Here is a 24,313-nt window from a genome sequence, read left to right on the forward strand (position 1 = left end):
ATTCTTGCGGATTGGCCGCATAGTGGATGATGGTGAAGTGCTACAGTCCCGTTTAGATGAAATGACCCAGAAATTTTTGACACGTCATTATCCTGCTGATGTGGTGGCAAATGCTCGCAGGGAGGTGAGTGGACCCTCAGGACACCAGAGGAGGGGTAGGAGTGCTAAGAACAGACTGCCATTTATTTCACAATTTAATGTATGGAGTAATCCTATTAGCAAAATTCTTAAAAAATATTGGCATACTCTGTCCCACTCTTTCCCCTCCATTAATGAATTTCAAAATCCACCTTTATTTTCGTACAAACGAGCTCCCACTCTGCGGGACAGATTGGTCCATGCGGAAATGAGGACCTTGGTTAGACCTCCTGAGCGATCCACCCGTAGGGGGACATTCCCCTGTCTCAACTGCGTCCATTGCTACTCCATTATCAGATCCCCTTATTTTTCTCACCCACACACAGGTAAACAATATACCATTAATGGATGCTACAATTGTGACTCACAATATGTCATATACTTACTCAAATGCCCATGTGGATTTATCTATGTGGGACAAACTACCTCTAAATTTAAGGTTAGATTATCTGCCCATAAGTCAGCAATTCGTAATAAAATCATAGAACAGGCTGTCCCTTCACATTTCGTAAAATTTGGGCATAGTGTCAACCAACTTCGATGCCAGATTATTGAAGGTATTCCCCCTATGACTAGAGGGGGCAGTAGAATCAAAAGACTCCTATATAGGGAGGCCTTCTGGATCAGGACACTTGATTGTCTTGATCCGAGAGGCCTCAATAGGGAATATGACCTCACACCTTTATTATGATGTTTTATTGTTCAGGCATCTCTATTTATGGAATTGATATATTATTTCCTCTTTGTATGAATTATTAGCCTTATATTGCAATTGTGGTAGTCAGATCTTCTTCCTTTTATACATAATGACATTTTGGTGTTTTTTGTCAATTGAACTATATTATGTGGATGCTGCCCCCCCCTTTTTTCTTTCAGTCTGACCTCTCTTCCACTCTGATTGGCCCTCTCCGCTGCGCCTCGCCCCTTGGCGTCTGGTTGCCTAGGTTGCGCGACTTGGGTGGAGTTTGTGGGGGACGTTTGGCCGCTCTGGCGATATGCGTGCACGCCGCTTCCTGACGTGCGTGCGTTCGCCTTGCGCTCTAGCCGCCTCTCCGCACGCGTCCGGCCACTCCCCTGGCCGTTCGCGTCACTCCGCCTTTGTTCGCGTACCAATGCGGAGACTGGGCCCTCCTTGAGTGGGCGGAGCCTGCCGCTGATGGCGTCCGGTACGCTGGGTGGTGGGACGCGGCGGTGTTAAGCCACTACGGAGTGAGGGTGAGTGCGCCATGGTCCTATTGGCCCCCTTTTCCTTTTCCACTGTTCTCCATCAGGTCCGCATGCGACACTGGGTCCTGTGATTGGTCTGTATACTCAGACCTGTGATTGGGTGATATGTGGGTGGGTACATATAAAAGTTATATGCGTTGTATATTTGTCAGTCTGTCATCCGCTTGATAAAGGTCGCACTTTGTGTGACAGCCTGCTATCTTTATACTGCAATAAAAGAGCATGAATACATAGATGGTGCCGGCTTCATCTTCCTCTACATTGACATCAATGGTTAGGTTGCAATTCCTGATAGCTATAAATATAAATTATTGCAACCGGTTGCAAAATATTATAAAGTTGCAAAGATTTTCACCACACCAGCTCTGATGCACATGCAGTGACTGCTGCAAGCGCCTTGCACATAAACAGGAGCGACTGACATGCGACTTCCAGCGCACTTCTGGGATTACTGTGAAAGTTGCACAGTAACGCACTGCCGCTTGTGCACTACCCATAGCACTTCTGCCACATCATGTTGCACCGCAGGCAGTATCTTGTCTCATTTACTTTAATGGTCACTGTGAAAAGCTGTGGCCAGGAAGAGTATCACTGATGTGACACACCATGGTAAGTGTAAAAGGGGCATTATACATAGTGCTGCTCGGATACCCCTTTTCAAAATCCGGATACCCAGATATCCGATCCGGGTCGGATATCCGATTTCAAAATTTTCCGATCCGAATCGGATATCCGACACTAGTATCCGGGATATCCGGGCAAATTCGGATATCTGGACAGAAAAAACGGAAGTGGCCTTTAAATTGCTTTAAAAATGTTTTTTAGGGTATATGAGGCATGTAGCATCATTATTTTGTAAAGGGGAACACTAATTGATGATGTGGGGACTTGAAATCCCCCCCCCCCCCAAAAAAAAAAAAGAAATTGGCTGTCAATTAACATTAGGCCTAGGTTCCAGACAGCAGTCGTGCAGCCCACATTGTGTCCAAAGTCGAACCGTACAACTGGGACATGGTAGTTTTCAGCCAAGACCCCTCCCAAAAATTACGCAGCAATTGTGTTTTGGGTCAAATATAGGTGGTATCAGTGGCCTCTGGTACCCTGGCCTGGCGGTGGGAGCTGCACAGGCAGCAGGAGCATGACAATGCAGCAGCAGCAGGTGTAATGTGTGCCAGGAGCATGCGGGACGTGGCACTTGGCAAGTGTCACATGGCACTTGCCACGTGTCACTTGCCATGTGTCACATGGCACTTGCCATGTGTCACTTACCACGTGGAAAGTGACACGTGCCAAGTAACAGTCAGACAGCAGAGGAGAAGACACTAGTGCACACTAACTGTCACACTGGCACTGCTCACAGCACAGCAGTTCTGTAGAAAGCTAACACAGTAGTACTACTACTCTAACAACTACTAGCACACTGACTGCAGTACTAACTACACAATAAAACAGTAATCCTATCCCCTAATCCCTAACCTAACCTATACCTAAGGCTAATAGCTGGCCAGCAGACAGCAGCTGGCCTGGTCTGTGCATAGCACACACACAGACACATAGCAGCTGCCTGCTATCAGAGTCAGAGTGACTGACACACAAATGACATCAAGCTAATTAATGATTTAACAATAGTGGTGATAGTGAAGGGGTTAATCACTGAACAGCTTTCGGTTTATCACTGCTAGGCCAGCAGCACTGGAGCACACACTCTGTCATACAATGACATCAATCAAGCTAATTAACTATTTAACAATAGTGTAGTGATAGTAGTGAAGGGGGTTAATCACTGAACAGCTTATCACTGTGTACAGCCCTTGGCCCAGCAGCACTGGAGCACACACTGACTGTCACACTATGACATCAATCAAGCTAATTAACGATTTAACAATAGTGTAGCGATAGTAGTGAAGGGATTAATCACTGAACAGCTTTATGTTTATAACTGTGTACAGCACTTGGTATGCCACCAGCACTAGAGCATGTCTCTCAGTGACCATTCAGCAAGCTAAGACTATATGTCTCATTATGGCAGCCCTCTTTATTATACAGGGGGGCTGGCCAGTGTTCCTTTCTGTGATTGGGTGCCAGGGTTTAGGCTGGGAGCCCTCTGATTGGCTCAATGAGGTCAGGTAGGGCTGGCCAGGGTTCCCCTCTGTGATTGGTTGCTAGGACTTCTGCTGGGAGCCCTCTGATTGGCTCCAGGACATCATCTCCTTAGTTACAGTATTTCGGATCTGGATATCCGCGGATATCCGGGTTATGTGGCCAAATATCTGCAGATAGTTAGCCGGATCTCTAGAGAAATCCGTAATCCAATCCGGATAGCGTAAAAAAGTTCGGATATCCGGGTTACTGGGATATCCGGAACCACGATGAGCAGCACTGTACGTAAATACTAATTTACTTGGTCATCAGGGGCGTAGGGCCTGTGGTCGCAACGGTCGCCACGGCGACCGGGCCCGGCTCCTGAAGAGGCGGAGGAGGGGCCCGGGGGGGCCCATGTCTTTTTGTAGTGCCGACCGTGCGGCCCGTGCGCGCTATTGGGAGGGGGCAGCCGCGGGGAGGGCAGCCCGACTCCTCCCTCCCTACCTCTCCCCGGCCCCCCCCTTTCAGATGCAGAGTGAGCGGCGCACGGAAGCGCTGTAGGCTGAACTCACCTCCGTCCCTGTGTTCCAAGCGCCGCTGATCTCCTCCCGCTGTATAGATGCTGATACACACTGCTTCCGGCTAAACAGGAAGCAGTGTGTAACAACATCTATACAGCCGGAGGAGATCAGCGGGGCAGGGACGGAGGTGAGTTCTGCCTACAGCGCTTCCGTGCGCCGCGCACTCTGCATTTGAAGGGGGGGTGGGGCCCGGGAGAGAGAGGTCGGGCTGCCCTCCCCGCAGCTGCGGCTCCCCCCTTCATTATGGGGGGAGGGGGCACCTACCTACCCTATCCTGGGGGGCAGCTACCCACCTAACCTATCCTGGGGCGGCAGCTACCTAATCTAACCTATCCTGGGGGGCAGCTACCTAATCTAACCTATCCTGGGGGGACAGCTACCTAATCTAACCTGGGGGGCAGCTACCTACCTAACCTATCCTGGGGGGGCAGCTACCTACCTAACCTATCCTGGGGGGCAGCTACCTACCTAACCTATCCTGGGGGGGCAGCTACCTACCTAACCTATCCTGGGGGGCAGCTACCTACCTAATCTATCCTGGGGGGGGGCAGCTACCTACCTAACCTATCCTGGGGGGCAGCTACCCACCTAACCTATCCTGGGGGGGCAGCTACCTAACCTATCCTGGGGAGCAGCTACCTACCTAACCTACCCTGGGGGGGGGGGGGCAGCTACCCACCTAACCTATCCTGGGGGGGCAGCTACCTACCTAACCTATCCTGAGGGGGCAGCTACCTAACCTATCCTGGGGGGCAGCTACCTACCTAACCTATCCTGGGGGGGCAGCTACCTACCTAACCTATCCTGGGGGGGGCAGCTACCTACCTAACCTATCCTGGGGGGGGGGGGAGCTACCTACCTAACCTATCCAGGGGGGGGGCAGCTACCTAATCTAACCTATCCTGGGGGGCAGCTACCTAATCTAACCTATCCTGGGGGGCAGCTACCTAATCTATCCTGGGGGGCAGCTACCTAATCTATCCTGAGGGGCAGCTACCTACTCTAACCTATCCTGGCGGGCAGCTACCTACTCTAACCTATCCTGGGGGGCAGCTACCTACTCTAACCTATCCTGGGGGGCAGCTACCTACTCTAACCTATCCTGGGGGCAGCTACCTAATCTAACCTATCCTGGGGGAAAGCTACCTAATCTATCCTGGGGGGCAGCTATCTAACCTATACTGGGGGGCAGCTACCTAATCTAACCTATACTGGGGGGCACCTACCTATCTAACCTGGGGGCACTTACTTGTCTAACCTGTATTCGGGGCACCTAGCTAGCCTATACAGGTGGCAACTATACTGGCTACCTATATTGGAGGCACCTACCTAACTAACCTATACTGGGGGCACCTACCTATCTAACCTATGCTGGGGGCAACTATTCTGGCTACCTATATTAGAGGCACCCACCTAGCTAACCTGTACTGGGGGCACCTATCTAACTTATACCGGCGGCGCCTGCCTATCTAACCTATACTGGGGGCAACTATACTGGCTACCTATGCTGGAGGCACCTACCTGGCTAACCTATACCGGGGGCAACTATACTGGCTTACCTATGCCTGGCTACCTATACTGGGGGGACCTATAGCTGGCTATAGGGATTCGGATATGTGTGTGCGTCGGGTGTTGCCGGGGGAGGCGGGCTGTTGTTGCCGTGGGGGGGGCACATCCAGATTCCACATCGGGGCCCAGAGGTTTGTAGCTACGCCACTGTTGGTCATAAAGCCACCCTCCACATTCCAGCATTGACCATCAGCTTACAGGTCACATCAATATGGGGGGGAGGATCTTACATAAACAGGAATCACCATTGAGCTTGAATGGTCTGTTAAAATGATACAATTACCAAACTGCATTCAGAGACCTGAACAGATCTGCCAGTGGAAACATTTTATTTTGCCCAATTTCACACACACGAAACACTCCGCGAATATATACTATTTTCCTCTGCTAATTGCCTAATGATGTTTCCTTCCAGCCGCGGAGAAGGAGGTGTCAGGAAGGCCCAGCCCTCTACACTGGCCTGCGCGACTAGTACGGCGTCTTGTGATAGTGTCGCTTGCCTGTCCCTGCACGACCGAGAGCAACCCGAGCACAGCCATGTTGCCCCGGTTTTTGCGACCTGCCCGCGGCCTCCCCGGAGTGTTGCTCGGTCTGGGCCTGGCAGTGGCAGCGGCCAAAGTTTCGGAGAGCCCAGAGGAGGAGGACGGAAAGAAAAGGAAAAATCGTTCCGCCTACAACGAGGCCATAGCAAGGAGTCGCGAGTTACTAAAGAGGGTGAAGGTAACTGAGGAACGTTACTCCCCATTGTGACGGCTGGCCTGCTGCAGCTTTCCAAACGAACGTGCCTGACTACAACTCCCAGCATGCTTTGTTGTGTGGCTGAGTCGCAGGAGACTTGCGCAAGCTGGAACAACTCTGTGTAACACAGCCGCGCTGCCACTTCAGTTCACACACAGTTCACATGAAATGACCCAGGCTGCTTAGATCTTTAACAGTATGTTTATCTTATGTATGGAAATAAAAACCCATTAATTCCCCAGAATAGAGGTTTGTACATACTCTGCTAGCATTAGCAGCCAGTATGGCTCTGAAATCTTCAGATTGTCATTCTACTAATGACTAATCAGAAATGTTCCTTTGCCTTAAAGCGGAACTGTACATAGGATTAAAACACACTGTTTCACTTACCTGGGGCTTCTGCAAGCCCCCAGCAGCCGTCCTGTCCAGCGCCGGTCCTCCACGAGCCTCCGTTCTCCTGCCGCCGCTTTGTTCTGATCCGCGACTTGTAAGTTGAGGCCAGCGCAGCCCTGCCAAGCGTATCCTTTCTATGCATTCCCGTCTGCAATTGCGCTATTGCGGACTGGAGCGCAAAGAAAGGATACGCGTGGCGGCCGTGGCCAGAGCTGCGCAGGCGCAGTGGCCCGGCGGCGAAACTGAAAGCAGTTGGCGGTGGGAAAACGGAGGCTCGTGGAGGACTGGCGCTGCACAGGACGGCTGCTAGGGGCTTGCAGAAGCCCCAGGTAAGTGAAACAGCTTGTTTTAATAGGAAGCCTTTGTACATGAATGCTTCCTTACTGGCATGCTCATTTCCGCTAATTCCTATGCACTGGGCAGGCATGGTTTGCAAATTTGCCCCATGTGCTCTTTCATGGTGGCCAGCGCTTCCAGTCGACTGAATGTCAGAAGATTAAAGCGGATCCGAGATGAAAAACTAACTATAACAAGTAACTTGTCTATATATCTTATCTAAAGTTTAGATAGTTTACACAGCATATCTAGCTGCAAACAGCTTCAAAAGTTTATGATTATTTATTCTTGTGATACAATGAGGGCAGCCATGTTCTGTTTGTCACAGGCTGAGGGCTGGAGATGCTATCAGCTTGCCTGTGTGTAAATTCACTCCCCTCCTCCTCATCCCTCTGCCTCCAAAATCAATGGCTAGTAACATCCTCCTGCCCAGACTGAGCTCCCATAAGCTCTTGCTACAGTGCCAAGGCACTGTGAAAAGCTGTGGGCGAGGCTTGTTTAGTTTATAGGGAATTAGAGTATTAAAACAAATCAAAAGTATTTGGCTTGAGGAATGCCCTATAAACTATATGAAAGGAACACAATTATGCAATGAGTAAAAGTTTATCTCGGATCCACTTTAAAGTCTGCTGGAATAAGGGACCTTGGAGACCATGGACACCTCTGGCTAAATGTTTTAGGCAGGGTTCGCACGAAGATCACACAGATTTAATGTGAATTTGCATGCCAGGAAATACAGCACATGTTAATCATTGGATTCGTTCACGTTTATGACATTTCACCGGTGAGATAACACAGGAGAAAAGTATCAGAGTCTCACAAATTTGATGTTATAAATAGCTGTACTACTTTAGTAGGGCCTTGTGACCTTCCTGCAGGGGTCCTTGTTGTTCAGTTAGAAACAACTAACTACCAAGTTAGAATACAGGCCAGTGAAGACAGGCATGAGGGCTGTGTTAATGCCACTGCAATCTACCTTGTCTGTGACTATAGATGGTTAGATTTCCCTGAAAACAACTGGTCAACAACACCATCTAATCCCTACCATAATCATATGTCTAATGCTGGGTACACACTATGAGATTTTTCTGGCCGATTTACTGTCAGATCAATTATTTCCAACATGTCTGATTTGCTTCCCAATCGATTTCCGCTCACTTTAATAGGAAGTCGATCAGAAAATGCTCGGAAATTGATCTGAAAGCAAATCGAACATGTTGAAAATAACCGATCTGACAGTAAATCGGCCAGAAAATCACATAGTGTGTACCCAGCATAAGTATGTATCGTGTAGTGTATGTATAAGTCTAAGGCCAATTTTTAGGGGAAAGTATTTAAAGTGGTTTAAAACCCAGTATTTCTTCTTTGTTTTAAAAGATTATTTACAGTATATAATACGTAACCACCTTTTTTTTTAGCAGAACAGCACTTAAACCGTTGAACACAGGACTTACTTTTTCAATAGAAAGTACCTGCAGTGAGATCCAAATCCGAAGAGGTGATAACATTATCTTGTTTACTTAATTTTATCAATAAAGTGTGGAAACTCATTCTAATGTGTATAGATCATACACAGCTCAGAAAAATTCACTAGATACATTACAATCTATAAATACTGTAGCTATCAATAAAATGCAATGGCAGCTTTCAGAGTAAATAAACTACTTTGGGATACTTGTCATTTCTAAATGAATAATACTACTTGTGCACAAAAGCAAATATGATACCTGTGTGGGTTATAAAAAGTAGGAAAACACAGCTTCATTGAATATTATGTCAGAGTTTAATTCTGCTTTAACTTAACTGTATGTTTTTGGGACTTGGAAGGAAACCCACTCAGACACGGGGAGAACATGCAAACTCCTTGCAGATGTTGACCTGGCTGAGATTCACACCAGGGACTCAGCACTGCAAGGCAAAAGCGCTAACCACTAAGCCACCATGTTGCCCACTGTATACAACAGAACATACAAATAATGTACAGTGCCCCTTTCTCGTTGCCTTGCATTACGGGGAATGCCCACTGTGAACCTAGCCAAAGAGTCCTGTCAAATATGCTTGCTGTCAGTCCATGAGAGCCTTCTCTTATTTTTGTGACCTTTCACACTACTCCCATTGCAGTGCAACAGACAATGTAATCACATTGCAGCATGATGCAACTATATTCCAATGTCTGTGGACTTTATGCTCCACTGTACAGTGCAACTGGTAAGTATTTACAGCGCCTCATTTTTTCCACATTTTATGTTACAGCCGTATTCCAAAATTGATTTATCGGTAATCCATTTTCCCTCAGATTTCTGTATACAGCACCCCATAATGACAATGTGGAAAAAGTTTACTTGAGGTTTTGGCAAATTTAGTTAAAAAACAACAGATATCGCATGTACATACTGTAAGTATTCACAGCCTTTGCTCAGTACTTTGTTGATGTACCTTTGGCAGCAATTACAGCCTCACGTTTTTTGTTTTGTTTTTTTAATATGCTTGCCACACCTATCCTGGAGCAGTTTCAACCATTCCTCTTTGCAGCACCTCTCAAGCTCCATCTGGTTGGATGGGGAGCGTTGGTGCACAGCCATTGTGCATGTGCTTTCTCATTTTTTTATTTTTATATTCTGTGTAAAAACTGAATTTAATCAATTTTATAATAAGGCTGTAGCATAATAAAATGTGGAAAAAGGGATGTGTTGTGAATACTTTCTGGATGCGCTTTGTGTTGCATCGCACTAGTAGTCGCCTGTATTCTAACTTGGTAGTTGGTTCATTCTAACTGAATAACATGGACACCTGCAGGAAGGTCACGAGTTCCTACTGAAGAGATACAGCTATTTATAACCTTAAATTTGGGAGACATGGACCCTGATTCTGATTCTGGCTGCTCTTCTTACCTCCCTTTGCAGATTATGTAGGAACACAACATCCATGATCAGGATATCAGCAGATCAACCTGTTTGTAAACAGGAAAAACTGAAAATGCGGGTAAAACTCTAGGTTCTCAACATATGGTACCTGTACCCCTGGGGGTACTTTAGTTAGGCTTGGGGGTACTTGAACTGGTCATAGTTAATCCATTGAAGTAAGTTTTGAGACTTAAAAATGATAAATCATATAGAAACAAACCTATATTAATAGTTAACTACTTAAAGGGATACTTAAGTCAAGGGGAAAAAATGAGTTTAACTCACCTGGGGCTTCCCTCAGCCCCCTGCAGCTAATCGGTGCCCTCGCAGCCCTGCTCCGACGCTTCTGGACCCGCCGGCGGCGACTTCCGGTTTCGCCGTAACCGGCCGACAGGCTACGGAACGCGAGTGATTCTTCACGTTCCCAGCCACAATAACACTCCCTATGCTGCTATTGCAGCAAGAAGGCCGCAATAGCAGCATAGGGGGTGCTAATGTGGCTGGGACTGCGAAGAATCACTCGCGTTCCCATGCCTGTTGGAAACCGGCAGTCGCCGCCGGCGGGTCCAGGAGCATCGGAGCGAGCTGCGAGGGCACCGAGCAGCTGCAGCGGGCTGAGGGAAGCCCCAGGTGAGTTAAACTCATTTTTTCCCCTTGACCTAAGGTTCACTTTAAGGACTGAGGTGATTGAAATCTACGCCCTGTTTTGGTGGGCTCCTGGCTGGCAGGGCATCCGCCGTTTTCGTCGCACCCCGCCAATCTCGCCACTGAATCCCCGCCGTAGTTCACTGTCTCTATGACGGCAGAGCCCTGTGAGCCGGTCATTTCATTGGCTTCTGGCCGTGACTATCAATGTAAGCAACTCCCATAGGGCCAATGAAAGCAGCTCCTGACTGGCTCACGTGACTCTGCCGTCATGTAGACGGCAGAGTGGATGTCAGGAGGATCCCAGTGACGGCGGTTGCGGCAGGTATATGTGGCAATTCGTCGAGATTCTGTGGGTATTGTTCGAGCAGTCTCAGGTCCTTAAGGGGGAAGAGACCGATGGTACTTAAGTGGTTAAGTAAAAGTATCAAGCCGTGTACACAGTTATGTAGTATACCTAACAAATTTGTCAGGGGCATCCTGTGATGATGCTACCCATGAATTTGGGTACTTGGCTAGTACACTCATTATTAAAGAGGTACATGCTATAACACTGTTGAGAAATACTCCTCTAAACCATCGAGACAAACCGCACAAGATTGGTGCCCTAGTATAGAAGTGGCATTACAAGAAGGCCTACACTTTCCCTCCAATATATCTTGTATTGCAGAAATTGAGGGGCACAGATATGACTCTGATCTTGGTTGCTCCTGTATTGGCCACTAAGATTATGGTACCCTCTGTTGCTATCAGTGTTGATATCAGATGTATTAATACATTTGCAGATGAGCAGACAGACAAAAAAAATCACAGACCCAAAGTTTCTTGAAGTGAGTGATTCCTACTATCCTGGATAACACAAGTTCAGTCACTAGACGGATCAATCTGAAATACTTGACAAAATATTGCCAGCATAGGATCCTAGCCTTCTTCTTTTTTTTTTTTTAAGAGACAACGAATAAATCAAACAGCAATTAACACCAGTACAGCCGGCTACTTAAAGTGGACACAAATTAAAAATACAAGATTTCAGAAATAAAATCTATTTTCTAAATTATAATAATAAATAGCAGACTTTTTTCAGCTGCATGATGACAAATATAAAATATTTTACATTTATTGGAGGAACCCCTCGCCTTCCTTTCAAATTGCCGTGATTTTTCCGGCAAACTGGTGGAGTAGATGTTGTCCGGCAATGGAGAAATTGCTAATGGCTGCCCCCAGTATAACCCTAGCTATGAAAAGAGAAGGGTTAAAAGCATGCACTGAAATGCTCATAGGTTTGAATGAGTGTTTAATTATCTTTGTATGTGTCAGAGAGTGGTGCAACTAGATCTTTTTAATTTAAAAAAAAGTTTGGTTTGGGTCCGCTTTAAACATCAGTAGCATGGTGAAAAAACATTCTTACATATGTTAGTAGAGGATATAGAGCGTCTTATCCTTGACAACTATTTTTTTTGAATGTTAACGTTAACATTCATTTTGGTAACCCTCCAGGATGGGTTGAATTCCCAGTCCTATAAATAAATAAATCTAAATATTAAGAAAGGTGTGTGCGTATACACACAACGCACTTGTACACATAGATGAAAATGTAAAGACACTTCAAAAATTGTTAATATATGCCATTTTTGTTTATTAAACATTAACTGAATTATGGCAGTAATGAGTAGTATTGTTTTCCCCCTAAAGATGTTAGTGGTCACACCATTACAGATAGCATCATGTGGCTGTCAGGAGAGGGTCAAAGAAAATGGCAGAGGCACCTTTGAGCAATCCCTATGGGAATTTCCGGTTCCTGGATGCAGCCATGCCCTTTCATTGTGAACCTGTCTTGGAGAGTTACCAAAAATAATACCAGGTAAGAACTCCTGGTTCTACAAAATGTTAAGGTCTCCTCTGTAGATCATATAAGAAAACTCAGAAGAAAGGTTGATTGAATCAGGGCCGTGGTGTCTCAAATGGTGCGCTGTAGTTTGCATCTGGGTGTCAGTAGGAAGGGTGTAGCTAGAAATCTCTATGCACTGCACAGTGTATGTGATTGTTATTTGTCATTGCCATGGGGATAGTGATACTGGACAGCGGTGCTTAGGGCTAAGGTCGCCACATGGATTTTGCATTTAAGAGCACGGTTTGTGATTACCCCTTTTTAGTTGAAGTTAGTTTTGTGTGTAGCATGTCTGTTGTTTTTAACGCAAACCTGAGTGCCATTCTTAGATTTATATTTTAAAGATACATCAATTCATAGGAAGGAAGACATACATAAGGAACACTGTTACATTACCACACGTCCCCAAGGTATTATGACATACTCTTATGATCACACTTTTCACCTGTGAAGCCCCTTAGTGTTAAAAAAAATAATAATCTGTGACCATTATTTGGTCACGATTTAAGTGCCCACATAGCAATGATAGGTTATTTTTTTGGGTCATGTTGTTGTGTGCTATGAGGGCAGCAGGTGTGTAAACATCAAATCTGTAAAAACTTAGGTCAAGTTCACCAATATGGTTGACCGTTTTGGTTTCAGGATTTTTTCAGGATTTGTAAATGGCCTTAATGAACTTAGATGGCTTCGTATCCAGATCAGCAACATCAAGGCGAGTGATAGTCACAAGCCTTTATATGTGGCCGTTTTAAAATGCTGTGTACTAAGTTCATGGCTGATCATGCACTACAATTGCCGAACTAATCTGTCATTCTCCTGGTTGCATGTACAGTCCTACATTTAATATTTTGTCCCTCCCTGCCCTCTTAATAGTGAACTTACATTAGTACCAATAGAGACTCTCCCCCTCCTTCCAAAAAGTATTTGTACATTCTCCACAATAACAAAATACAGTACATTGTTTTTTTTGTTTTTGTTTTTTTTTTCTGCTCAAAAGACTGCCATTGAGCAGTAGAAAGCTTAAGGTGGCCACACACAATACAATAAAATGATCCGATTTTACGTTAATTCGATAAAAACGATCGGATCTCCCAAAAAAATCGAAAGCTTTTTTTTCATTCGACTGAAAAATCGAATCGGATTTCCTGTTTTCTTCGATTTTAATCGATCCGGAATGCCAGATATTTTTCTTCAATCTTTCTAAATATTGTATGGTGTGTGTTGGATTGCCAATTTATTAATATACATACCCTAGAAATTTTGTCAGTTTCCAATCATTTTTATCATAATTGGGGGGAAAATTTAACATGTGTGTGGTACATTGGTCATATTTTTGAAATGTTACAATCAGTCAGAAAAATGTATTGCAATTCTTAAATTGAACAGATATTTAAAAAATTGTATGGTGTGTGTGGCCACCTTTAGAGTGGTGTCATTGATTTTGGACCAGATCTTTGCTAAGACCTTGTCTAATAGAGTAGTGCAAAGTGGTAAACTATTGATGGCATCACATGCTGTTCATTTACTACATCTTTCAGCCATCATTTATTGTATCAGTTATGTCTTCTCTTCACAGTCTAACAATGATGGGGCTCACAGTGCAATGGACAAAGCAGGAGCAGTACCTTATCTGTATTGTACAGATGTGCTGTACTGTGACTCAAAGCAGGAGGAATAGCCATACTATGCCATACTAAGCCAGGGAAAAAACACACATATATAGTTACCTAGTTATTTGGGTTGAAAAAAGACATACGTCCATCGAGGGCAAAAAAAACCTTACAAACCTTTATAAGTAGATAAATACTTGATCTACTTACATAACACATGTATTGTACTGTCCTCGTTTTGATTTCAGTGAATTTTATATAGTAAATGAAGAGAATTCTGTTCCTGGTGGGAACCATGTCTTCTGCCCACAGTTTGAGGCTAAATACTGATGTCATATCTTCCCTTAACTTTTTTTTTTCTCCTCCAATCGTTGTCACCTCCGCCTTGCTTGTAAACACAAGTGAGCAGAGGATCATGTTTCAGCTAGGCAGGGAAATAAAGGGAAGAGGAGGAATATATTATAGATAAAAAGAACCCCCAGCATGCAACTGAATGGCAATGGCTATTAAAGGGCCAGTGCTCCTAAGGTATGTGATAACTTCAAACCATAACAGCAGAAAAAGTTTTGAAAGTTTTGAATGCATGATTAGCATTTTTACCACTTAATACACTCTGACCAGTTGCTGTTGAAATTTGATTTCTATGGTGACAATCCTGCTTTAAGAGTAAAAGTATGCCATTCATTGGATTAAAGAGGAACTGTAGCGAAATAACATTATGAATAAAATTGCTTATATTTTTTGAGAATATTAATTTGTATATTATTTAGTCAGTGCTTACCCATTGAAAAATATTTCCTCCACTCGATTTACAATATGAAATTATCACAGGTGGCGAAATCTTTAGACCTGTCAAGTGCGGCTCGGTGGAATGTTTGTTTCTGAGAATACTGAATCCAGTAAAAATAATGTCTGGTCTCCCAGAATGCTCTGCGGGAGAATTCTGTTTAGCTAGCAGCATAGGCTGAGCATCACTGGCAGGGATTTCTCTTATTATGAAATGTATATCGCAACACATAATTGCAGTATCATTAGTTGAAGCATATTTCATTAAACTAAAGGAAAGTTCAATGTATCTAAGTAAAGACAGATAATGAGAAGATGAAAGAACAGGATGGCTGTTCTGACCGCTGTTATTTTTACACATGAGGGCCTTCGCTTACAGGAAGACAAAGCTTTTATTATTGCCATCAAATAGCAACACACAAAATTACTGTGCACAAATGGCCTGAATACCTTGTTGATGATCAGTGAATAAACATAAGATTAATCCCCATCGGCCCTCTGTGGATGCCTGTACTGCCATGCTGGGGCAGCTCACTGTATCAGGTTATGATAGTGTGCTTGATTATTTGTAGGCTGTGTTCGCCTAGATCTGTGACTAAATTGTTCCAAGTGTGTGACTCTTAACTACTGAAGCCTGACATATTGGTAGTTTTTGTGTTCTCCCTTTAGTATTGTAAAACAGGAAAAACTGAAAGACCTCAAACAAAAAGAACAAGAGGAGCCATTGATGATGTAATACCGAAGGTATAAGAGAGGAAAGAATGTGTTGTATGCAAACTTTGTAGGTTACTACAGAGTAACCAGCACTGTAGCATTTAGGAACTATTTGAGACCTGTCTCAACCCAGGCTCCATTGAAAAGGTAAAAAAAAGGATCAGTAAAACTTGATACTGTAGAAGGCAGACAAAAAGCTAAAAAGAAATTACAGTAAATTTTGAGAGTAGTATGTGTAAATTAAAACCTGCTATGAGGGGAAAAAAAGATAATAAAAAAGGAGCATTTATTAGCATCAGAGCAATGTATTTAGAGGGACACAGTCAGGGGCGTAACTACAGAGGAGCAGCCACTGCAACCACGGGGGGGGGGGGGGGGGGGGTAGTTAGGGGTGCGCAGAGCTGTAACAGAGCAGAGTGATTTCAGCACTATGCACAGAACAGCGATAATGCACAGCATTTTCAGCCTGAAATGGTATGCGTCATCAAATCATGTCAGCAAAAACAGTTAAAGTGGATCCGAGATAAACTTTTACTCATTGCATAATTGTGTTCCTTTAATATAGTTTATAGGGCATTGCTCAAGCCAAATACTTTTTTGTTTTTTGTTTTAATACTCTTAATTCCCTATAAACTAAACAAGCCTCGCCCACAGCTTCTCCAGTGAGCCTTAGTAGCAAGGGCTTATGGGAGCTCAGTCTTGGCAGGAGGAGGAGGAGGTTACTAGCCAGAGATTTCAGAGGGAGAGGGGAGTGGAGTTTTCTCAGGCTGAGGGCTGAAGATGCACAGCAGCTTGCCTGTGTGTAATGATCACAAGCAGAACATGGCTGCTCTCATTGTATCACATGAAGAAATAATCATATACTGTTGAAGCTGTTTGCAGCTAGATTTGCTGTGTAAACTATTTAAACTTAGACAAGTTACTAGTTCTAGTTAGTTTTATTATCTCAGATCCACTTTAAGTGCCACAGAATATCACTATATCTTAACATATATTTTTTTTAAATACAGGTTGGTGCAGAAAAAATTGTCCCTGTGCACCTCTTGCTCTGTCCTTGTTGTGTTTGTTCTCTTTCACTTTATTGAAGTCTGTGCCACCTGCATTGGCTGCCATATAAGAGCGTTTTACCCGAACGTCTGCTTGTATGCTCCTGGCAGGCAGTCAGGCCAGTCTTTCCTGCACCACCCTGTATGTTAGTAGTCTGAGATGGTTTATTTGCACTCACGTCAGGTACCTAAATATTGCTTCTGACTTCCCAGCCCTGCAGACTATCTTGCACCCCATAGACAGGATGACTGAATCATGATGATGCTTGGAATAGGAAGTGCTGGGTGATGGTTAACTATTTTCCCTCATACTGTAGCAGACCAATAACCACTATTAACTATCACCAGTTTGTAGTTTTTGAATTTGAATAAACATAAATGTATGCCTTTTTTGTGCAGGATGAAGTAGGATCCCCAGGTATTGTGGTGGGTGTGTCTGTGGATGGGAAGACAGTTTGGACAGAAGGTGAGTGTGTCCAGAATAATTCTCTGTATTCTGATCACAAAGCAGTATTATGTAAAGGGTGATAGGAGATGAAACTTTGCAGCCTATTTGTGTTCATAAAACACAGTTTCAATGCAGCATTCTGTTATGATAACTAGCTGCCTCCAAATACACCAAACAGAGCTTATTTGTCTTTATGATGATAGACTGGGGAATTCCACACAAAAAATAGTTGTTTGGAGATCTGTAAAACTAAGGTGCCTGTTTATAGAAATATGAATGCTGGATGTACAAGTTATTCAGCACAGACTCTCTACATTTATTGTCATAAACTCTTCCCAGTTTATAACGCTCATTTGCCATAATTGTTTCTTGACAAATGTACCCCTTTCAAAAGGAAGCTTCCATGTTAAAGAGGAACTCCAGTGAAAATAATGTAGTAAAAAAAGTTCTTCATTTTTTTACCATAATTATGTATAAATGATTTAGTCAGTGTTTGCTCATTGTAAATCTTTCCTCTCCCCGATTTACATTCTGACATTTATTACATGGTGACATTGTTACTGTGGGCAGGTTATGTAGCTGCTCCTAGCTGTTTTGGCTGTTAGAGACAGCTGTTAACAGCTAATTCCTGTCTGTGAACGTTGTTACATTGTGGCAGTTTGCCCAGAGTACCGCGGTACTCAGAGCTTATTGTGGGAGGGGTTTCAGCACAAAATCAGTCATACAGCGCCCCCTGATGGTCTGTTTGTGAAAAGAATTATTTTTCTCATGTAAAAGGGGGTATCAGCTACTGATTGGGATAAAGTTCAATTCTAGGTTGGAGTTTCTCTTTAAAGCACAGTTTAACCACTTCAGGACCACAGTCTTTTCGCCCCTTAAGGACCAGAGCCTTTTTCTCCATTCAGACCACTGCAGCTTTCACGGTTTATTGCTCGGTCATACAACCTACCACCTAAATGAATTTTACCTCCTTTTCTTGTCACTAATACAGCTTTCTTTTGCTGCTATTTGATTGCTGCTGCGAGTTTTAGTTTTTATTATATTCATCAAAAAAGACATGAATTTTGGCAAAAAAATGACTTTTTTAACTTGCTGTGCTGACATTTTTCAAATAAAGTAAAATTTCCTATACATTTGAGCGCAAAAGTTATTCTGCTACATGTCTTTGATTAAAAAAAAACCATTCAGTGTATATTTATTGGATTGGGTAAAAGTTATAGCGTTTACAAACTATGGTGCCAAAAGTGAATTTTCCCATTTTCAAGCATCTCTGACTTTTCTGCGCACCTGTCAGGTTTCATGAGGGGCTAAAATTCCAGGATAGTACAAATACCCCCCAAATGACCCCATTTTGGAAAGAAGACATCCCAAAGTATTCAGTGAGAGGCATGGTGAGTTCATAGAAGATTTTATTTTTTGTCACAAGTTAGCGGAAAATGACACTTTCTGACAAAAAAAAAGAAAAAAAAAAGTTTCCATTTCTTCTAACTTGCGACAAAAAAAAATGAAATCTGCCACGGACTCACTATGCTCCTCTCTGAATACCTTGAAGTGTCTACTTTCCAAAATGGGGTCATTTGTGGGGTGTGTTCACTGTCCTGGCATTTTGGAGGGTGCCTAATTGTAAGCACCCCTGTAAAGCCTAAAGATGCTCATTGGACTTTTGGCCCCTTAGCGCAGTTAGGCTGCAAAAAAGTGCCACACATGTGGTATTGCCGTACTCAGGAGAAGTAGTATAATGTGTTTTGGGGTGTATTTTTACACATACCCATGCTGGGTGGGAGAAATATCTCCGTAAATGACAATTGTTTTATTTTTTTTACACACAATTGTCTATTTATAGAGATATTTCTCCCACTCAGCATGGGTATGTGGAAAAATACACCCCAAAACACATTATACTACTTCTCCTGAGTACGGCGATACCACATGTGTGGCACTTTTTTGCACCCTAACTGCGCTAAGGGGCCCAAAGTTCAATGAGTACCTTTAGGATTTCACAGGTCATTTTGAGAAATTTCGTTTCAAGACTACTCCTCACGCTTTAGGGCCCCTAAAATGCCAGGACAGTATAGGAACCCCACAAATTACCCCATTTTAGAAAGAAGACACCCCAAGGTATTCCGTTAGGAGGATGGTGAGTTCATAGAAGATTTTTTTTTTTTTTGTCACAAGTTAGCGGAAATTGATTTTAATTGTTTTTTTTCACAAAGTGTCATTTTCCGCTAACTTGTGACAAAAAATAAAATCTTCTATGAACTCACCATACTCCTAACGGAATACCTTGGGGTGTCTTCTTTCTAAAATGGGGTCATTTGTGGGGTTCCTATACTGCCCTGGCATTTTAGGGGCCCTAAACCGTGAGGAGTAGTCTTGAAACCAAATGTCGCAAAATGACCTGTGAAATCCTAAAGGTACTCATTGGACTTTGGGCCTCTTAGCGCACTTAGGGTGCAAAAAAGTGCCACACATGTGGTACCGCCGTACTCAGGAGAAGTAGTATAATGTGTTTTGGGGTGTATTTTTACACATACCCATGCTGGGTGGGAGAAATATCTCTGTAAATGACAATTGTTTGATTTTTTTTACACACAATTGTCCTTTTACAGAGATATTTCTCCCACCCAGCATGGGTATGTGTAAAAATACACCCCAAAACACAATATACTACTTCTTCTGAGTACGGCGATACCACATGTGTGACACTTTTTTGCAACCTAGGTGCGCTAAGGGGCCTAACGTCCTATTCACAGGTCATTTTGAGGCATTTGGATTCTAGACTACTGCTCACGGTTTAGGGCCCCTAAAATGCCAGGGCAGTATAGGAACCCCACAAGTGACCCCATTTTAGAAAGAAGTCACCCCAAGGTATTCTGTTAGGAGTATGGTGAGTTCATAGAAGATTTTTTTTTTGTCACAAGTTAGCGGAAAATGACACTTTGTGAAAAAAAAAACAATACATATCAATTTCCGCTAACTTGTGACAAAAAATAAAATCTTCTATGAACTCATCATACACCTAACAGAATACCTTGGGGTGTCTTCTTTCTAAAATGGGGTCACTTGTGGAGTTCCTATACTGCCCTGGCATTTTAGGGGCCCTAAACCGTGAGGAGTAGTCTTGAACCCAAATGTCTCAAAATGACCTGTGAAATCCTAAAGGTACTGATTGGACTTTGGGCCCCTTAGCACAGTTAGGCTGCAAAAAAGTGTCACACATGTGGTATCGCCGTACTCAGAAGAAGTAGTATAATGTGTTTTGTGGTGTATTTTTACATATAACCATGCTGGGTGGGAGAAATATCTCTGTAAATGACACATTTTTGATTTTTTTTACACACAATTGTCCATTTACAGAGAGATTTCTCCCACCCAGCATGGGTATGTGTAAAAATACACCACAAAACACATTATACTACTTCTCCTGAGTATGGCGATACCACGTGTGTGACACTTTTTTGCAGCCTAGGTGCGCTAAGGGGCCCAACGTCCTATTCACAGGTCATTTTGAGGCATTTGTTTTCTAGACTACTCCTCACGGTTTAGGGCCCCTAAAATGCCAGGGCAGTATAGGAACCCCACAAGTGACCCCATTTTAGAAAGAAGACACCCCAAGGTATTCCGTTAGTGGTATGGTGAGTTCATAGAAGATTTTATTTTTTGTCACAAGTTAGTGAAAAATGACACTTTGTGAAAAAAACAATAAAAATCCAATTTCAACTAACTTTTGACAAAAAATAAAATCTTCTATGAACTCATCATACACCTAACAGAATACCTTGGGGTGTCTTCTTTCTAAAATGGGGTCACTTGTGGGGTTCCTATACTGCCCTGGCATTTTACGGGCCCAAAACTGTGAGTAGTCTGGAAACCAAATTTCTCAAAATGACTGATCAGGGGTATAAGCATCTGCAAATTTTGATGACAGGTGGTCTATGAGGGGGCAAATTTTGTGGAACCGGTCATAAGCAGGGTGGCCTCTTAGATGACAGGATGTTTTGGGCCTGATCTGATGGATAGGAGTGCTAGGGGGGTGACAGGAGGTGATTGATGGGTGTCTCAGGGGGCGGTTAGAGGGGAAAATAGATGCAATCAATGCACTGGGGAGGTGATCGGAAGGGGGTCTGAGGGGGATCTGAGGGTTTGGCCGAGTGATCAGGAGCCCACACGGGGCAAATTAGGGCCTGATCTGATGGGTAGGTGTGCTAGGGGGTGACAGGAGGTGATTGATGGGTGTCTCAAGGTGTGATTAGAGGGGGAAAATAAATGCAAGCAATGCACTAGCGAGGTGATCAGGGCTGGGGTCTGAGGACGTTCTGAGGTGTGGGCGGGTGATTGGGTGCCCGCAAGGGGCAGATTAGGGTCTAATCTGATGGGTAACCGTGACAGGTGGTGATAGGGGGTGATTGATGGGTAATTAGTGGGTGTTTAGAGGAGAGAATAGATGTAAACACTGCACTTGGGAGGTGATCTGATGTCGGATCTGCGGGCGATCTATTGGTGTGGGTGGGTGATCAGATTGCCCGCAAGGGGCAAGTTAGGGGCTGATTGATGGGTGGCAGTGACAGGGGGTGATTGATGGGTGACAGTGACAGGGGGTGATTGATAGGTGTTTGACAGATGATCAGTGGGTTATTACAGGGAATAACAGATGTAAATATTGCACTGGCGAATTGATAAGGGGGGGTCTGAGGGCAATCTGAGTGTGTGGGCGGGTGATTGGGTGCCCGCAAGAGCAGATTAGGGTCTAATCTGATGGATAACAGTGACAGGTGGTGATAGGGGGTGATTGATGGGTAATTAGTGGGTGTTTAGAGGAGAGAAGAGATGTAAACGATGGATTTGGGAGGTGATCTGATGTCGGATCTGCGGGCGATCTATTGGTGTGGGTGGGTGATCAGATTGCCCGCAAGGGGCAGGTTAGGGGCTGATTGATGGGTGGCAGTGACAGGGGGTGATTGATGGGTGGCAGTGACAGGGGGTGATTGATAGGTGATTGACAGGTGATCAGTGGGTTATTACAGGGAATAACAGATGTAAATATTGCACTGGCGAATTGATAAAGGGGGGTCTGAGGGCAATCTGAGCGTGTGGGCGGGTGATTGGGTGCCCGCAAGGGGTAGATTAGGGTCTAATCTGATGGGTAACAGTGACAGGTGGTGATAGGGGGTGATTGATGGGTAATTAGTGGGTGTTTAGAGGAGAGAAGAGATGTAAACACTGCACTTGGGAGGTGATCTGATGTCGGATCTGCGGGCGATCTATTGGTGTGGGTGGGTGATCAGATTGCCCGCAAGGGGCAGGTTAGGGGCTGATTGATGGGTAGCAGTGACAGGGGGTGATTGACGGGTGATTGACGGGTGATTGACTGGTGATTGACGGGTGATTGGCGGGTGATTGGCGGGTGATTGACAGGTGATTGACAGGTGATCAGGGGGGATAGATGCATACAGTACACGGGGAGGGGGGTCTGGGGGGGGGGTCTGGGGAGAATCTGAGGGGTGGGGGGTGATCAGGAGGGGGCAGTGGGCAGGGGGGGGGATAAAAAAAAAAATAGCGTTGACAGATAGTGACAGGGAGTGATTGATGGGTGATTAGGGGGGTGACTGGGTGCAAACAGTGGTCTGGGGGGTGGGCAGGGGGGGGGTCTGAGGGGTGCTGTGGGCGATCAGGGGGCAGGGGGGGGGAAATCAGTGTGCTTTGGTGCAGACTAGGGTGGCTGCAGCCTGCCCTGGTGGTCCCTCGGACACTGGGACCACCAGGGCAGGAGGCAGCCAGTATAATAGGCTTTGTATACATTACAAAGCCTATTATACTATGTACATGCGGCGATCCGGGTGCTAGTAACCCGCCGGCGCTTCCGAACGGCCGGCGGGTTACTACGAGCGGTGGGCGGAGCCAGTCCCCGGCGGCTGATCGCGTCACGAATGACGCGATCGCCGCATAACCACTCCCGCAGCCGCCCCCGCCGATGGGCGTATTGCGGTCGTTTGGGCCCAGTCTTTGCCGCCGCCCATCGGCTGGGGGCGGTCCTCAAGTGGTTAATAAAGCATTGTGTACAGTAAAACATCACTTGTAAAGGTGCAAGTGTCATATCTACTGAAAAATGTAGCTAGCTGCTGTGGAAAAAACGTGTGCAGAAAACTGAAAGACAATTGTGACCCCTGCCTTACAGGAACCAGTCATATTACTTGACAGTTGAAAATAAGAACAGATGTTTCAGGGGAATGAACAGTCATTCTTTCCTACAGTGACAAGTCAAATGAATGTAGACAAATTAGATATTAAAATCTACAGGCCACAAAAGACAAAGCAAACAGACAGTAGGAAAGTCCTTATTATCACTCATTGTATCAGAATTTGCATTTAGTTTGTTAATTGCATTTTAATATATGCTGTCAAGCAAACCTGGGATTTGAAAAAAAAAAGTTAATGTTAAATACTTAACTTCTTGAGCCCCACCGCTGGTCACCAGGATCTTCTTCTTCTCCGTGGCTGCGCTTCCCTCCATGAACAAGCGCAGGCGCACTGATGGCCTGTACCTGCACAGTATCACAGAGCCACTTGTGTACAGAGGAAAAAGCTGTGTACAAGCGGTTCCCTGCTACTGTGCAATCACTGGCCATCTTGCGCCTGCACAGTGCAGCAGCACTGATCCACGGATGGGGGTGCAGTCCCATAAACTTTTTCACCAATCCCTTGTCGAATAGGTTCAAGGGTCCCAGCGCTGGAACAAAAAGGTCAAGGGGCATGGAGGAAGCCCAGAACTTAAAGAGAGCTTTGCTTGAGAACTTTTTTGAGATCCAGAATGCATCCAGTTCCATTGAAATGAGCATGGCTCAATTACACCCCACCCCGGTTAAAACACACCTAAACTATGAAAAGACAAGATTTAACCATACCTGGGGCTTATTCCTGCCCCCCTAATCTATGTGATCCCTCAGATATTTTGGCCTCCCCTCCATCATGCTGCTGATACTCCTTTTTGAAAGCTCTACCCAGCTTTGTTGCAGCTTTAGAAAGCCCTACCCAGCTGTGTTGCAGCTATTTCAGAGAAAGAGTTGCAGGGTTTTGGACCAAAACATCCTCAAGGCAAAACATTCTCCTACAGTATGGAGAGTAAACGTATAACATGGTTTATTCACAAAACACACCAGGTATCCATTCCAGTCACCAACGACCGTTTTGGGGCAATGGCAGGTCCTCTTT

General features: G+C 44.6%; 1 protein-coding gene across 2 annotated transcripts in view; it reads left to right on the forward strand.

Annotated features, from left to right (window-relative positions):
- Positions 1-6,021: 6,021 nt before the first annotated feature.
- Positions 6,022-24,313, forward strand: part of LACTB (lactamase beta) — a 37,197-nt gene continuing 18,905 nt past the window's right edge. The window contains exons 1-2 of one of the 2 annotated variants that reach the window (XM_068275781.1): positions 6,022-6,317; positions 17,056-17,122. In XM_068275781.1, coding sequence (XP_068131882.1) covers positions 6,135-6,317; positions 17,056-17,122 — 250 coding nt within the window. In that variant the 5' untranslated portion in view covers positions 6,022-6,134. Of the gene's footprint in view, positions 6,318-9,975; positions 10,047-17,055; positions 17,123-24,313 lie in introns of those variants that run through there. The other variant, XM_068275780.1, reaches the window with a different exon arrangement.

This window comes from Hyperolius riggenbachi, chromosome 3 (assembly GCF_040937935.1).
Source record: "Hyperolius riggenbachi isolate aHypRig1 chromosome 3, aHypRig1.pri, whole genome shotgun sequence".
NCBI classification, from domain to species: Eukaryota; Metazoa; Chordata; class Amphibia; order Anura; family Hyperoliidae; genus Hyperolius; species Hyperolius riggenbachi.